The 16,444-nt window shown below is 47.0% G+C and overlaps 1 protein-coding gene across 7 annotated transcripts in view; it reads left to right on the plus strand.

The window, feature by feature from the left end:
- NCAM1 (neural cell adhesion molecule 1) overlaps positions 1-16,444 on the plus strand; it is a 723,973-nt gene that overhangs the window by 695,822 nt on the left and 11,707 nt on the right. For all 7 annotated transcript variants that reach the window (XM_085647346.1, XM_085647349.1, XM_085647344.1 and 4 more), the window contains 2 exons: positions 3,070-3,277; positions 3,961-4,077. In XM_085647346.1, the coding sequence (XP_085503472.1) occupies positions 3,070-3,277; positions 3,961-4,077 (325 nt within the window). The remainder of the gene's footprint in view (positions 1-3,069; positions 3,278-3,960; positions 4,078-16,444) is intronic.

A 16,444-nucleotide genomic window follows, 5' to 3' on the forward strand; every position in this document is an offset into this window, starting at 1 on the left:
GCCACCCAGGCACTCAAATGAACATACCCCGAGATGGTTTGACCACAATTGTTCAAGAGCAGCAAGGGAACTGAGGGGAGTGTTAGGCACCAAACCCAGGGACCCAGTCATAGTGAAAGCTTGTTGAGGCCAGTATAAGGTAGAGCAAGCCAGGCGTAAGTCCAAACTTAGGGATGAGGCTTGGACTAAGCTTGCAAAGGCCAGTAACCTAAAGAACAGCGAAATGTTTTGGAAAATAGTTAACTGCCCTTTTTTGGCAGGAGATACTGGGCAGGCCCTGGATGCACATATAACAGAGGAGGAATGGGTTGGAAATTTCCAGGAAATGTTTTCTAGTCAAATTGAACCGAGGCCATAGAAAGGTTGGGGGACAGGAAAGACTGCACTGGTTATTAATGCTGCTGAGGTTAAAAAAGGTGTTGAGGGGCTGTCCAGAAATAAGACCCTTGGTCCTGATGGCATACTCCTGACCTTTTTTATCTAATCCTCAACTGTGGGTGCCTATACTTACCTCTACGATTAACACTGCCATCAGAGATACTTTTCCAACGTCTTGGGCGATTTCTACCATCATCCCAATCTTTAAGAAAGGTAATAGGGACATCACCTCTTGTTATAGGCCCATGTCTCTGCTGGACTCAACAGTAAAGGTGGTGGGTCGCATTTTATTGGAGAGGTTAGCTACTTGGGCAGACGATAACAATACACTGGCAGATATCCAATATGGCTTTCGCCCTGGTAAGTCAACAGTGGACCAATACCTTAACCTGTATATGATTATAAATAAATACACTGTCGCGCATTCGGGCACGATTTACCTGGTCTTCATGGATTTGTCGTCAGCATTCGACCGGGTGAATAGAAATAAACTTTGGGAGATACATCCGTGCATGGCAGTAGATATTAACACTATCCTCTTTTTACATGAGCTCCACAGGGATAATAAACCGATGGTTCGCTATACTAATGATGGCAAAGTATCCAGTCAATTCCTGATACAGAGAGGGGTACGACAGGGATGTATATTGTCACCTTTTGTATTCAACTTATATATTAACAATTTAGAGAAGGATTTGATAGCCACACGCACAGATGTCCCCCGGGTGGGCCAGCATGGCCTGCCTATATTATTATACGCGGATGATGCGGTTCTTATGGCTCGGACTGCGAGAGGGTTGCAAACATTACTTAACTCCTTTGTGTCCTTTATGGAAGACCGGAACCTGCTAGTTAATAATTCCAAGTGAAATGTGATGCTGATAGGTCACGGTCAAACCAAATCCTTCAATTTTAAGGTAGGGAAGGACCCTGTCCCCAGGACAAATGTTTTCTCCTATTTAGGAGTTATACTGGATGCTAAGCTAAACTGGTGCTCTCTAAAAAAGAGTAATTAGGGGGGTTTCCTTCATGCCAATTTTGCTTCCTATCTGGGTAAAAAACCTATAGGTGCCCTATTACAGATCTATAAATCCAGGTGTGTATCTCAGGTTATGTACTGTAGTGTAGAGGAGCTTCAAACAGTGGAAAATAAGTTTCCGAGATGACTGTTATGTGTCCCACAGGGCATTGTGACTTATATTGTCCATAGTGAATTGGGTGTGCAGAAGAGGTCAGACCTACCTAATTTCCAAAATCCATCCCGTATATAATTGAACCAGGGTATATGGTGAGCACCATCTAGACCCAGACAATCCCTTAATATCGCCTTGTTAAGGGTACTCCCTTTACTTAACCAGACTTTAAGCCAGTAAAATAAAGGGCAAAAAGAAAGCAAGATTGTCAAGTAGGGCACACCCAATTCATTATATTGTGGGTGATGGAAAGGGAAGAATGTGAGCTAAGGAAGCCTAGCGTGTGAAGATACAATCTTCTGAAAACAGTTCCTATCAAGGAACCTTTATTTTTAGGGCTCCCTAGCTCACATGACTGCTTTTTATTGACCAAATTTCGTCTTGATTTATTCCATCTTCTCCTTGCCCACCCTAAAGGGAGCAAGAAAGGTACGTCTCCACAGGAAATGCTAATTTTTTTTATGTTTTGTAGCAATTACGAGATGCCTAGGAGATCCTTTTTAATCCCTATTTTAAAACATACCAAATTTAAACGAGTGCAACCTCTTTTACCTTTTTATTAATGCTTTCAGGGAGCACTGTATGGCATGTTCTTAACTTTTTAAAGGCGGCAGTAAGGCTTAGAGCAACATGTGATTAATTACCAGGGGTAGGGAGAACGGGATATGGAGTCAACATGTACACTCCTTAACTCATTTTGTTGTAAACTTTATGTGTTTGGTGTTGTATTTTTGACTTTTGTAATTTTTATGGGCTTCAGTGATGAATTTCCGACTTTTATGGTTTTTATTACAAAATCTGAATAAAGTTTTTTATTGATTGAATTGAGTGAATTGAATTGAAAGAAGCGCTTCTTTTAGAAGAGCAAACAAAGTAATGATGCAATGTAAATTATGTATATGTCTTACTGTTTTACCTAGATTAGACAAAATTCATTGTTTTCCATTTGGCAAATGTAATCCATGTAATACATTTGCCAATGGACTAGCTTGATGAAAATATAATGTAAATTGAGGCACAGATGAGTTATCCGTACTTATAGGTATTTCATGTTTTTCAGTACTCAACTTCAAACAGGTCCACCTTTTGATTGTAAAAATCTATAAACCATTTTTTATTTTAATGGATAGGATTTCTTTTTCATTGGTTATCATTGGTGATGCACAGAACTAAAAGATATGTTCAGTAGTCATTTTGCAAAGTGCCTGCATTGACTCGCTGTATTGGACTTTTCCATAAGTGTTTTGCATTTGGATTGGGGGACGTTAAATAACAATTGGCAGTATATTTGAAATAAAGGAAAAATATATGGTTAAGTCTGAAAACCTGGAATTAAATGTAGAATATAGCATTAAGGTTCCTTAAAATAGTTTGTGTTTTGCAAAGATCTTGATTTGACTATGGTTGGTCCGTAACATAGTTAAATGTGTGTGCTGGAAAGGATTATTGGTATTTTTATGCTTTCTGATTAAATCCTTGTTTCTTTTCCTCACCTTAGCCGGCCCAAGCTCTGGCTCTAGTCTGGGCACAGGTGCCATTGTAGGCATTCTTATCATCGTCTTTGTCATCCTGTTGGTGATTGTCGACGTGACCTGTTACTTCCTGAACAAGTGTGGCCTCCTGATGTGCATTGCAGTGAATCTGTGTGGGAAATCTGGACCAGGTGCCAAGGGCAAAGACATCGAGGAGGGGAAAGCTGCTTTCTCGTACGTATTGGTTCTGTTATCTGTTTTCTGAAGAAAAGGACATTTTAGAACCTGTAAAAACCATTACTATTGAAATCCAAAAAAGTGGTGATATGACATGATTTCATTATTATAACCTAAAGACCAGTGGAAAAAATTAAAACATGTTTAACTTCCATTTGTCTGGTTTGTCTCTGGCTGCACTAGTCAGGTATATTCGTTTCTCAATAGTGCATGTGCTTGTCCATACCCTCATACATCTGTCCACGTGTCTCCAATTAACGGAAAGCAAACATATGTAGATATCCTGATGTACACTAATTTCAACAACTCTGCCTCTGTTGAGTTGAAAAACTGTATCTTCATTACCCCTCATTCCTAACAGTTGCAACTTCCTCTTTTCCTCACAGTCTTTTCGTTGATTCTATCAATTTTCTTCCCATTTACACTTACTTGCCACAGTGGGGAACCAGGTAACTTCACCAAGGACTATTGTTGCCACCACCAAAAATGCAATTTTTATCAAATGGTATCACTTTCCAATTGACATCCACTGAATCACTGCTTTTTTCCAGAGATGACTATCTACATGGAAAATAGTTTTATATTTTTCCAATTTATTATAATTTGTTTTGTAGTAATGGATCTAAAAAGGCAGGATCTGAAGTTGCGTCTCCTAATTCTACTTTTTAAATTCACTATAGGAAAGACGAATCTAAGGAACCAATCGTAGAAGTGCGGACAGAAGAAGAAAGGACGCCAAACCACGATGGAGGGAATCAGACCGAACCTAATGAAACCACCCCTTTGACGGAGCCTGAGTATGTAGCCAGACCCCTTTGTTGTTGTTGTTGTAGTTGCTGTTTTCCACGATCGTCCTCTGAAAGCATCAGCTTAAGTGAATAGAAAAGGGTGTTGTACAGCTACTGATGAGCGGTGCTCACCACACTTAGATCTATTCTTACACACCGCCAGAGTATGTACAAAGCCTTTGCCAGAAAAGGCGCAGTTCAATCAGAAAAAAATGTACGACATTCCACACAGAATTTCAGATGCTGCCAATACATGTAAGTCCAATTTTTGTAAATTGTGTGAAAAACGCTAAAAGAAGCAAAAGCAAACAGGGGTCAAAGAGAAGAGCTCAGCAAACTGATTTAGGACTTGCCTGCAATAGGTCTGCTGGTGGGCAGTAAGGGTGTCTTACAGGATGACTTTTTCCACTGGCCCATCTTTTGGATTGTTGGACAGGAGGTCAGAGAGAGGTTCACTTTCTCCTTCCTGATCCTCACCTGTAACCATGAGCATGGTCACATCTGCTCTGTCATAGAAGGGTTTGAGGCAGTTGACATGGATGACCCTCTTGGGGTTCCTGTCATAGCTAAGGTGAACAGATAGGTGACCTCCCCTTTTCTTTCTAGGATAAGGTGGGGCCCAGTCCACTTGATTTGGAGGACCCTAGGAGCCACTGACTCCAAAATACACACCTTCTACCGTGATTGGATCTCAACCATTGCAGCCTTTTGGTCATACCATTGATTCACGAGCTCCTGACTGGCCTCAAGGTTTTTACTTGCTTTCTCCATGTATTCAGCCATCCTTGAGCGGAGGCCAAGCACATAGTCCACTATATCTTGTTACGGTTCAACAAGAGGTGTCTCCCATCCCCCCTTCATGTTCAAATGGGGAGTACCCCACTCCCATCGGTCGTACTTCCCTGCAGGCCAAAAGCAGGCATGGAAGTAAGACATCCCATCTCCTTTTGAATTTTTCAGGGAGTCCACCAATCATGCCTCTCATGGTCTTCATGAATCTTTCAACAAGGCTAGTATACAGTGGATGGTGAGGGGTAGTGAACAGGTTGGTCACTACACACTCCTACATGTGTTTCAGGTAGCCAGACATGAAGTTGGTACCTCTGCCTGACACCACTTTCTTAGGGAAGCCCACCCTGGTAAAGATACCAATGCGGGCCTAAGGGGAATAGCCTCAGGATACCTGCTGGCATGATCCACTATCACCAGAATATATCTATCTGAAAGAGACACGTTGGTAATAGATTCCTTACCTTAAAATATCCCCAGGCGTCAAACTGGATCTGGAAAGTTTTCGTCAGCAGTACCCCTGCGCATGCGTCTCCGCGTACGTCGCTGGCATCGTAGCCGCCAAGATGACGTAGTCGGAGCGACTTAGACACACCCACGCACGCTGACGTCAGTTCTTTCTTTTTCCGCGCCAGCAAGCGCAGATCCTAGAGAGAGCGGTATTTTTAGTTATTACTTTAACTTGGTTTTTGAGAACTTGTTTCTCTTGTTTTGTCGAGTACTCAACTCCTGGTGCAGTAGGGATGCCCGGGTTTAAGTCCTGTAGGGCCTGCCGTCGGAACATGTTGGTGGCGGACCCGCACGACGTGTGTCTCTTCTGCTTGGGGCACGCCCATGACACCGAGGCGTGCCCCAATTGTCAGGCCATGGCGCCGAAAGCTGTGCGGGAGCCTTCCCGAAAGTTGTTGGAGGCCCGGCAATCGATTCCGTGCCGATCGAGGTCCCGCTCCTGTGGGAGGTCGAGGGACAATTTGCGGAGCCGACACCATCACTCGTCGGACTCAGGCACAGGTAAGTCAAGGCGCCATAAAAAGTCAAAGAAGCGACGTCGCTCTCCGTCTAGCCCTCACCGGTCGCGGGATGCGGTGGAGGGGGCGGGTGGTCAGTCTCCCGCGGCTCCGGTGGAGCCTCCGTCGTTGCCTGCGGCCTACTCAGCTTTCCCGGGTCCGCACGTGACGCAGGAAGAAATACAGCTATTCTGTCGGCCAAGCACCGTTTATTTCCCATGTCGGATCCCTCCAGAGCGCCTTCGGGACCCGTGGGTTGGTTCTGCCCCCGAGCCTCTGCCTATGGCCCCAGCTACGCCGGCACGATACCCTGCGGTGCCGCTGGCTTCGGCCTCAGCGCCGCTTCCGGCGTCGGGGACGGCGCCGGACTGCGTCGGACCTGGATTGTTCTATAACCACCCGATTCCCATTCCAGGTGGGGAGTTTATCTCACCTCGTCCTTACCGGCTTCTTCAACAGCTGGTGGACGAAGGGAAATACTGGGAGGGGTCTGAGGACCCTCTTGCAGCTCAATGCGAGGATGAGCCGGAGTGGGAGGGTGATATGGAAGGTCCAGGCGATCTGGATTTCTCTCCACACCCTGGTACACTGTCCCCTTCTTCCGTGGCTGCGGAGGAGGTTGGGACTTTTTCTGTGGTGTTGCGTAGGGCTGCTGAGGCTCTTAACCTCGAGCTCCCTTCTGTGCCTATCGGGAGCAATCTCCTGACCGAGGAACTGCAGCCAGCGTCCTCCTACGCGGAGCCGCTGCTGCCCTTTAACGACGCACTTACTGACATCCTGTTGAGCACCTGGAACAAACCTAACACAGGGGTTCCTGTAGATAAGGGTGTGGCACGCCGCCATCGCCCGGCGCTGGGCGACCCCAGCTTTCTCACACAACACCCAACGCCTCAGAGTCTGGTTGTCCAGGCTTCTGCCTGGTCGAGCGCAATCCCTTCTGCTCCTCCAGACAAGGAATCTAAGAAACTGGAGCAGTTTGGGAAAAAGATTTTCACTTCTGCCAGTTCCGGGTTTGCGAGCGGTGAATACTGCATACCTTTTGAGCCGCTATTCACATTCTGGGTGGGATACCGTGGCACAGGTGCTGCCTCAGTGCCCTGTGGAAGCTCGAGCGGTGCTGTCGCAGGCCATTACCGAACGGAGAGATGCTGCTAAATTCACTATCCGTTGTGAGCTTGACACGGCCGATTCCCTCGGCAGGGCTTTTTCCACAACGGTGGCGCTCCGCCGTTACGCTTGGCTCAGAACTACTGGCTTCTCCGGGGATGTCCAGAACACTTTGTTGGACATGCCCTTTGATGGCACACCCCTCTTTGGTGACAAGGCGGATAGCACCCTGGAACGCTTTGAAGACTCTCGGGCTACGTCCCAGTCCTTAGGTCTCGCCACCACGCGCACCCCCTCGGGGTCTGCTTTTCGCTCCTTTTGAGGTCAGGGTCGAGGCGCCCAAGGGCGTTCCTTTCAGAACCGCTGGCCAGCCCAGCCACAGTCTCAGCGCAGCCGCGGTCGTGGGGCCCACCGTGGTAGGACCCGAGGCCAGCGGGCGGGTCAATCCACCACCGCGCCTGCCACCACCGCCTCAAAACCTTCCTAGTCCGGTGTTTCAGGCCCACCAGACGCCAGTGGGCGGCAGGATTTGCCATCACCTCCCCCACTGGCGCATAATCACTGCAGACAGGTTGGTTCTGCAGATAGTCAGAAGGGGCTACTCCCTCCTGTTCGAGTCTACCCCTCCAGCCATGCCACCTCAGTACCACCGCATGTTGGGGGATTACTTGGCGCTTCTCCAGCAGGAAGTTGCGGCCCTTTTGGCCAAGGGGGCCATCGAGCGCGTTCCGATGCCAGAAGTAGGTCATGGTTGTTACTCCCACTACTTCTTGGATCCAAAGAAGGACAAAGGTCTGCGCCGTATCTTAGACCTCCGGAACGTCAATCGAGCCCTCCGGAAGGAGAAGTTCAAGATGTTCATGCTTGCTCAGGTCTTGTCTGCCCTAGACCCTCAAGACTGGCTGGTAGGACGTGCAGGATGCTTATTTTCATATCACCATCCTGCCAGCCCACCGTCGTTACCTACGGTTCACGGTGGGCCACGAGCACTTTCAGTTCACCGTGCTCCCTTTTGGCCTTACCAGCGACCCTCGGGTGTTCACGAAAGTGATGGCAGTGGTCGCAGCTCATCTGCGCAGATCAGGGGTTTCAGTCTTCCTCTATCTCGACAACTGGCTGTTGAAGGCGGACTCGCCCCAGGCAGTCGTCTCCCACCTTCAGACTATGGCCGAACTCCTGCATTTGCTGGGGTTTTCCATCAACGTGCCAAAGTCGCACCTGATTCCTTCTCAGAAGCTCCTCTTCATCGGAGCGGTTCTGGATACGGCGCAGTTTCGGGTCTATCCTCCCGAACAGCGAGTCTGGGTCATTCGGGCTATGATTCCGATCTTTTGGTCCTGGGTTTCGGTCAGGAAGACCCTGAGGCTGCTGGGCCTCATGGCCTCCTGCTGATCTATCATGCCATATGGCATATGCAGGCTCTACAGTGGGACCTGAAGTTCCAGTGGACGCAGCATCGGTGAAACCTGTCCGACTACGTCCAGATCTCGGGGGGGGGGGGCACTGCACAGGACTTGCAGTGGTGGCTCACGGACCAGCGTTGGGTCAGCGGCAGATCCCTCTCCCTTCCCCAACCGGAGCACACAGTAGTGACGGACGCGTCCTCCTGGGATGGGGTGGCCACATGGGAGAGGCGGAGACCAGAGGCCTCTGGTCTCCGGCGGAGTCCAAGCTCCATATCAACCTTTTGGAGCTCAGGGCGATCCTACTTGTACTGAAAGCAATCCTTCCCTTGGTCAAGGGGAGAGTAGTGCAGGTATTCACAGACAACACCATCGCCATGTGGTACTGCGACAAGCAAGGCGGGGTGGGGCCGTGAACCCGATGTCAGGAGGCTCTACGTCTCTGGACGTGGCTGGAAAGTCAAGGCATTTCCTTGGTGGTTCAACACCTGGCAGGTAACCTGAACGCCAGAGTGGACGAACTCAGCCTCAGGTGCATGTTGGATCACGAATGGCGTCTTCACTCAGAGGTGGCACAAGGTCTCTTTCAGCACTGGGAAGAACCTTGGTTAGATCTATTCGCCACCAAAGAGAATGCGCAATGTCAGCAGTTCTGTGCGTTGGCGTTTCCAAGGCGGCACTCACTCGGAGGCGCTTTTCGTCGCGAGTGGAGTTGCAGTCTATGGGGTGCCTTTCCGCTTATACCACTTCTTCCCAGACGCGACCGGGCCCAAGTCATTCTTGTGGCACCGGACTGAGCTCGAAGAGTTTGGTATCCCGAGCTACTCAGTATGAGCGTGGATCCCCCGATCCGACTGCCTCTTCGGGAGTATCTCCTGTTGCAGCAACAGGGGACGGTGCTCCACCCGAACCTGTCCAGCCTCCGCCTCCTTGCCTGGAGATTGAGCGGCGACAGCTGATTCCATTTGACTTGCCTCCTGAAGTCTGTAATGGGATTATGGCAGCCAGGCGTCCCTTCACTAAAACGGTATATGCCTGTCGGTGGAAAAAATGTGTGGCATGGTGCACAGCGAAAGCTGTAGATCCTCTTTCGGCCCCTCTTTCTGAGGTCCTATTGTTCCTTCTCTCTTTGGCCCAGCAGGGCTCTGCTCTGAGCACTATCAAGGGCTACCTTTCTGCTCTTTCAGCCTTTCTTAGGCTGCCTGATCAACCCTCTCTTTTCAAGTCCCCAGTTGTCAATAGATTTCTCAAAGGCATTACTCGCCTTTACCCTCCTATTCCTTTTGTGATGCCTCAATGGGAATTGAACCTGGTTCTCACATTCTTGATGTGCGCTCCCTTTGAGCCTCTTCATAAGTGTCCTTTGCGGTTATTAACTTTGAAAACTGTCTTCCACGTGGCCATCACCTCCGCTCGGCGGGTGAGTGAGCTCCAAGCTCTTTCCTGTAAACCTCCTTTCCTGGTGATTCATCTGGACAAGGTTGTGCTTCGACCGCGTCCTTCCTTTCTACCAAAAGTAGTCTCTGCCTTTCATCTCAGGCAAACTGTCACTCTTCCCACTTTCTTTCCGCCTCTGCACCCTTCAAGAGAGGCTCCACCGTCTGGACCCAAAATGTGCGCTTTCATTCTATCTCAACCGCACACGACAGTTCCGTGTGGATAACCAGCTCTTTGTTGGCTACATGGGCGCCAAGAAAGGCCGGGCTGTGTACAAGCGAACTATCTCCCGATGGGTTGTCTTGTGCATTAAAGCCTGTTACTCTCTGGCTACCAAGGAATCTCCGGTTGGGCTGCGCGCCCATTCTACCATGGCGACAGCAGCTACTACAGCATTGGGATGCGGTGTCCCCCTGCAAGACATGTCAGGCAGCCACTTGGGCCTTGTTGCATACTTTCACTAAGCACTATTACCTTGACAGTCAGGTGCGGAGATACGGCTTCTTTGGCCGTTCAGTTCTCCTTGACTTTCTGGTTTAATCTCACTTCGTAGACCCACCACCGTGGTTGGTATTGCTTGGGTATGTATTCTAAGGTAAGGAATCTATCACTAACGTGTCTCTTTCAGATGCACAAGTTACTTACTTGTGTAACGATATATCTGTAAGATACATTAGTTAGTGATAGATTCCTTACTGCCCGCCCACTCCCCGTTCTGTGAACTGTTCTCTAGGGTTCAGGTCATCCCTTTTAGGGCCCTAGTTCTATTGCACCAGTAGTCGGTCTCTGGCATGGCTCTGCGCTCCCGGCGTGGAAAAGTTGTGTACAGAACTGACGTCAGTGCGCGTTTAAGTAGCTCCGACGACATCATCTCGGCGGCTACGAGGCCAGCGATGTATGCGGAGCCACACGACGCCGCCTGCCGACGCGCAGAGGTACTGCTGACAAAAACGTTCCGGTCTGACGCCTGGGGATATTCTAAGGTAAGGAATCCATCACTAACTAATGTCTCTTACAGATATATTGTTACACAAGTAAGTAACTTGTGCGTTTACCTGATGCTGTTAAGGGGTCAAGTGGACCAACAATGTTGATCCTTACCCATTCAAAGGGTACCCCAACCACTGGAAGGGGGATTAAGGGGGTCTTTGGGTACCCACCTGTCTTGCCACTGGCTTGACAGGTGGGACAGGAGTTACACAAATCCTCCAGCTTCTGGTGCATTCCTGGCCAGTAGAAGTGGCTGACTAGCCTACTCCAAGTTTTGGTCTGGCCAAGGTGTCCAGCTAGTGGATGTTATGGGACAAAGTTAGGAGGAATTCCCTAAATGCCTGAGGCTCTACCACTCTCCGCACCAGGTTTGAGGTGTCGGGCCTCAGTGTAAAGGATTCCCTCCTCCCAACAGATCCTGTGGAACCAATGATGTCACCTCCTTCCTGTGTAGCAGCCGGCAATCGCAGGCTTTCAAGAGTGCGACAGGTTTTCTGCCCCTGGCACAGCTCTTGCCTAGAGGGTCCCACCGGGCCCAAAGCTTAGCCTAGTAAGGCTCCTGCTCTAGAGGCTCAGTTCCCTCTGGGGCTGACTCTTCTTCTCCTGAAGAGAAGGGTCTGGTGTCTGATTGGAAGCTGGCTCCCCAGTCTTCCTGCCTTTTCTCTTGGAGAGCTGGGCCATTATTCCAGACTCCAGCACCTCTTTTTCACCCTGGGCTCTGCTCGGTGCTCTGGGTTTTACACACACCAAGTGTGGGATTCCGAGTATTTCTGCTACAGGCTGAGGACTCCAAACATTGCTAAGCAAACGATCAACTGGTATGGATGAAGGGACTACTACCTCTTTCTTGACAGCAACCCCTCCCAGGGATGTGGAAATTAATAAAATATCTAATTGTCCATGGGACAGGGTGCTTCATAAATCTACTTGTCCTGTAACAAAATCCACTTGTCCCTTTTGTGCCATGTAATGTGGCGACAAATTATGGCATCAATCTCATTATATATAAGAGCTCTAAAATAGCCTCTCCAATTATGCCAGGGTTCCTTCCAGTAGGGTTGAAATACTAGCAATTCCATACCAACTTGCATGTTTTAAGGGTTTGCACCAACTCTTCTCTAATATTTTCCCATACTGAGAAAGGTTGAAAATGTACTCCTGACAATGGCAAACTCAAAACTTCTTCCAGGGTTGGGAAAAAAAGTGGTTGGAGGGAAGGTGAACTTGCAAACACTCAGAATTTCGTTTGAGCAAATCTACACCTGGATATTTTCTCATGCTGAAATGAAATTCACAATTTATTTTAGGAATATTATTTCTTGGCCTACTCGTGTAAAGTCTTGTGAATTCACACAAGTTGTATATCTGTACTTAATGCAAGGACATGGGTGCACTCTTGAGACTTTATTTAATAATTGGGCCCTAAATTAGGTCTGGCGTTAACCATGACCGTTTGTGTTTATTAAAAGTCTGTCTGTCTCTCTCTCTCTCTCTCTCTCTCTCTCTCTCTCTCTCTCTCTCTCTCTCTCTCTCTCTCTCTCTCTCTCTCTCTCTCTATCAGCTAGCTTCACTTTGAGTGACAGCATTCTGTTATTTCACAAGGAGCATATCGACACACAGTCGTTTTGTTCAGTGCCAGGAACACTGTGCCAATGTGTGCTTTTGAGACCAACATGTTTTTGCTTTTGCCAATGTTTGTTATAATGGTGAGGGCCCGGCAGCTCCCACACCAAAAAGGTTTTACAAAAACCATGCCAAAACAAGTCACACATTGACAAAACTAAAAGGCTGACCAACAATTTCAGACCTATTGGCTTTACCAATATTTGTTTATTTTAATGTTCCCCATAATATTCTTAAAACTGGTTACACCGATTTATCCATTATAAATATTTTTGGGAAATACTAGCATACTTTAACACATTTTACTAAATGATGCAGTAAAGAAATGGTACCTAAAATTTTACAGTAGTTTAACTAAATGTTTTTCCTTTTTTGTGAACATTTTATTTTGAAAGCAAAGAATCATCAATCTTGCTTTCAAGGTTCTGCAAATATTTGCATCTAATCAGAGAGCATTCTGGGAGCAGTATACATAGCCTCATATTGCTAAACATTTAAAACTTGTGTAGACGTTATTATACTGGAAGCACTGTAAGTAATGCAGTCTGAGCTTAGAACATTTAATTAGAGCGCTCACCCTAATAATATAGGCTTTGCATTAGTGGACTATAAATACAAGGTTGAACAGCATTTACACATGGGCACAAATATTACCTTAACTACAGGCAATGTCTTTCCCTGATCTATAATGTGGTACTGTAAACTGGAAGGCAAAGGGTTTCTGCTGTAGGGGGGTTGGGCCTACTTGTCCCAAGGACAAACTACACACAAAAACTTGTTGCCCTTGACCCCGAAGAATATGTCCCGGGTGTCGGGCTATAGGAGTTCCACATCCCTGCCTCCCCAGTCAAAGGACAAAATTGCCATGGGATGGGTTTTTGTCACATTGTCTGCATTGGTGACTAGATAGGTCCTTACAGGCAGATACTGTTCAGAGGACACCTGCTGCTCAATCACCATGGTGATGCTGACACCAGTGTCTCACAAGGATTCCACCATAATTCCATTAATAACAGGATTCTCTCTGTATTTTTGTATGTTAGTGGGCCAGACAGCTAAGGTGGGTATTTACACATCAGTGAGCTCCTTGGCATGGCCAGTGCTGTCCTGAGATCTCATCTGGAGATTGGCAACTGCATTTACTGCAGGCGGACTAAAGGCATTTGTCTTACTTTTACAGCCAAAGTCTCCAAGTCGGTGCCCTGTTGTCCTACAGTCATGGCACCAAGGTTTTTGGGGGTCTAAAGAAGACTTTTGGTTTTAGGGTCCCCCTTTTTCTCTTGAGGCCTTGGTCACCATTGTTTTGACCCACTGGTCTGTCTTCTTCCCCAACTCTTTAGGAGAAAGTGGGCCTAGGTCAATCAGGAATTGATGTAATTTCTCATGGTACCAATTACTTAAAAGATGCGACTTCATTATTACAGTATAAAGTCCTTCAAAATCGTGCACATTGTTGCCTTCTAACCAACCTCCTAATGATTTCACTCAGTAGTCTACAAAATTTACCCAGGTCTGGCTCTGAATTTTTCATGCCTCCCTGAAACTGGTGCTATACTCTTCAGTGGTGAATCCAACACCCTCAATTAGGGTAACCTTCATGACGTCATAGGATTCAGTCTCTATCTCAGTGAGTGTCAGGAGTCTGTCCCTGCACTTTCCTGCAAACATTTTCCACAGAATGGCACTTCACAGCTTCCTTTGGACCTGCCTGCTAAGACAGGCCTTCTCAAAAGCAATGAACCACTTGGTGATATCATTACCCTCAAAGAATTTTAAGACAATCCCTTTGCAGATTTTTGGTTCAAAAGAATCTACTTTCTCCCTATGTATTTTGCTGCCACCATAGTTGGTTCCAATGCCCAATTTTCTCTCTCTCTCTCTCTCTCTCTCTCACACACACACACATCTCTCTCTCTCTATATATATATGTGTGTGTGTGTGTGTATATATATATATACATATTCAGCATGAACTTAGGGCTAAGGCCTGCTAGAGGGGTATCTTACCTATATCCCATGCAGTGTCCTGGTGCATGGCACGCAGGGATGTGTGCCATGTGAGCTACCCTGTCCACTACAGTTGAAATTACATCATTTTCCAGGCAAAAAGTGGGGGCTAACCATGTCTAAAAGAGGCACTTTCCTACAATTGTGCTGTTTGCGACATTTACTTCTTTATCTGCTATATGCATTCTTTACAGAAAGCAGTACTTTTTATTTTGACAACTTATTCCTAATATTGCCAAAGCAAATAAGGAATGCTTTAATGTGCTGAACACCATTTATGCAAGTAAAGCATGTTAAGAGTGTTTACCAGTGCATGAACAGTGTGTGCCAATATTGGCACATTAAAGTCAGACGGTGTGGCTTTGTTTAACACTGGGTTTGATGCACCCACAACAGAGTTTGTGTGTCCCAAAATAAATATAATAGCACTGAGCTATAACTTCACTAGTGCCAACCACTGAGTTGATACAATCAGGGCTTTCTGGTTAATTGGCTCTAGTGAATTCAGTGCCCATGCAAATGTAATTATCACAGAAATATATTGCTGCTGCAGTTGTGTGGTGTTTAATAACTGGCGCACACTACAACAAGTAAAACTGTGGCACACTATCTGCCCTCAAAATTGCAGCCCTTGGAAATAGCACACCAGGGTGGTGATTACTGCTTTTCTCTTTAGTTTTGTGTCTTTTAGCCCTTTTCTGTACCTCAGAGGACAGGACATTTTAACAAGGTGTACCTTGTGTTCAACTGCTGAAGATTTTCCTTCCCAAGGGACGCTTTAAAATCAACCTCTGGCAGTGCAGCTCCCATTCCCTGGGGCATCTGTGGTGGAATGCACTTAATGTTAGGTAGTGGTGAAAAGATGTACCAGCACAGAGCCCACTATGTAACTGTCCTTTAGGCATCGCTGTATCTAAAGCCAAAATGGGATATCACCTCTTGGGGTGTCTGTGGATTCAGCTTAAGAGTGGGCATTTGGGACCCTTTCCCCAAGGGCAAAGAGAACAGATGAACGTGTGGGCAAAGCAAATACTGCAGTTGTTGTCTAGTAGTTTTTGTAGTGCATAACAAACCCAGGGGCATATGTACAAGCCGCTATCGCCACAGAAACGTCACTTCTGGTGACGTTTCCGTGGCGATAGGGGCTTTGCCTTATTTACAAGGCAGTGTTAAGCCACTTAACTTGGCTTAATGTTGCCTTGTAAATAAGGCCCCCATTCATGCTATGCTTAGCGTGAAAGGGGTGAGCAGTGGGTGTTGTGGTGGGCGTTCCACCGTAACACCCATTGATTTTGACGCTGCCCCCTATTTACAAGGGCAGCGTAAATAAGAGGCAGCGCCAAAATTAAGACCAGGGAAAATCTGATCTTAAGTTGGTGAAACGAGGAGTTATGCTTTACTTCTCCTTGTTTTTGCTTTTTCCATGTGTGCTGCCTTGTGCAGCACACATGGAAAAAGCAAAATGCCTGGGATTGTTTATGTGTAGGAAGGTGACCCTTCCTGCACATAAACAATCCTTTAAAAAAAATGACATTTTGTAACTTTTTATGCGTGCTGTTTTTTTAAGCTGCACACAGAAATGACAAAATGCCATTTCTGGATTGTTTGTGTGGAGGAAGGGACACCTTCCTACACATAAACTAGCCTTCCCTGTACGCAGACACCCTTGCACTATAGTGCAAGGGTGCCTGCATTGGCGCTACAACTCAAGTGTAGCGCCGGCGCAGGGGGAAATGCATGGCTGCACCAAATATGGTGCAGCCTTGCGTTTCTGAAGTGGCGGAGTGAGCCATTAAGCCATGACGACTAATGCCTCACTCCGCCACTTCCTCGTACATATGCCCCCCATTGTCCTTTCAGAAGGAATCTGCAGGATCCGACGTACTCAGCCCATTGCAGGTTCTATAAAGCCTAGTTAGTAGTAGTGCAGGGTAATTTCATAGTTGTCTGGGCTGTTCTTTTGAAATGGTATCTTTGTATTACATCACAGATAAATCTAGAGCCGCAAACATTT

This window comes from Triturus cristatus, chromosome 3_2, assembly GCF_964204655.1.
Source record: "Triturus cristatus chromosome 3_2, aTriCri1.1, whole genome shotgun sequence".
Classification (NCBI taxonomy): Eukaryota; Metazoa; Chordata; class Amphibia; order Caudata; family Salamandridae; genus Triturus; species Triturus cristatus.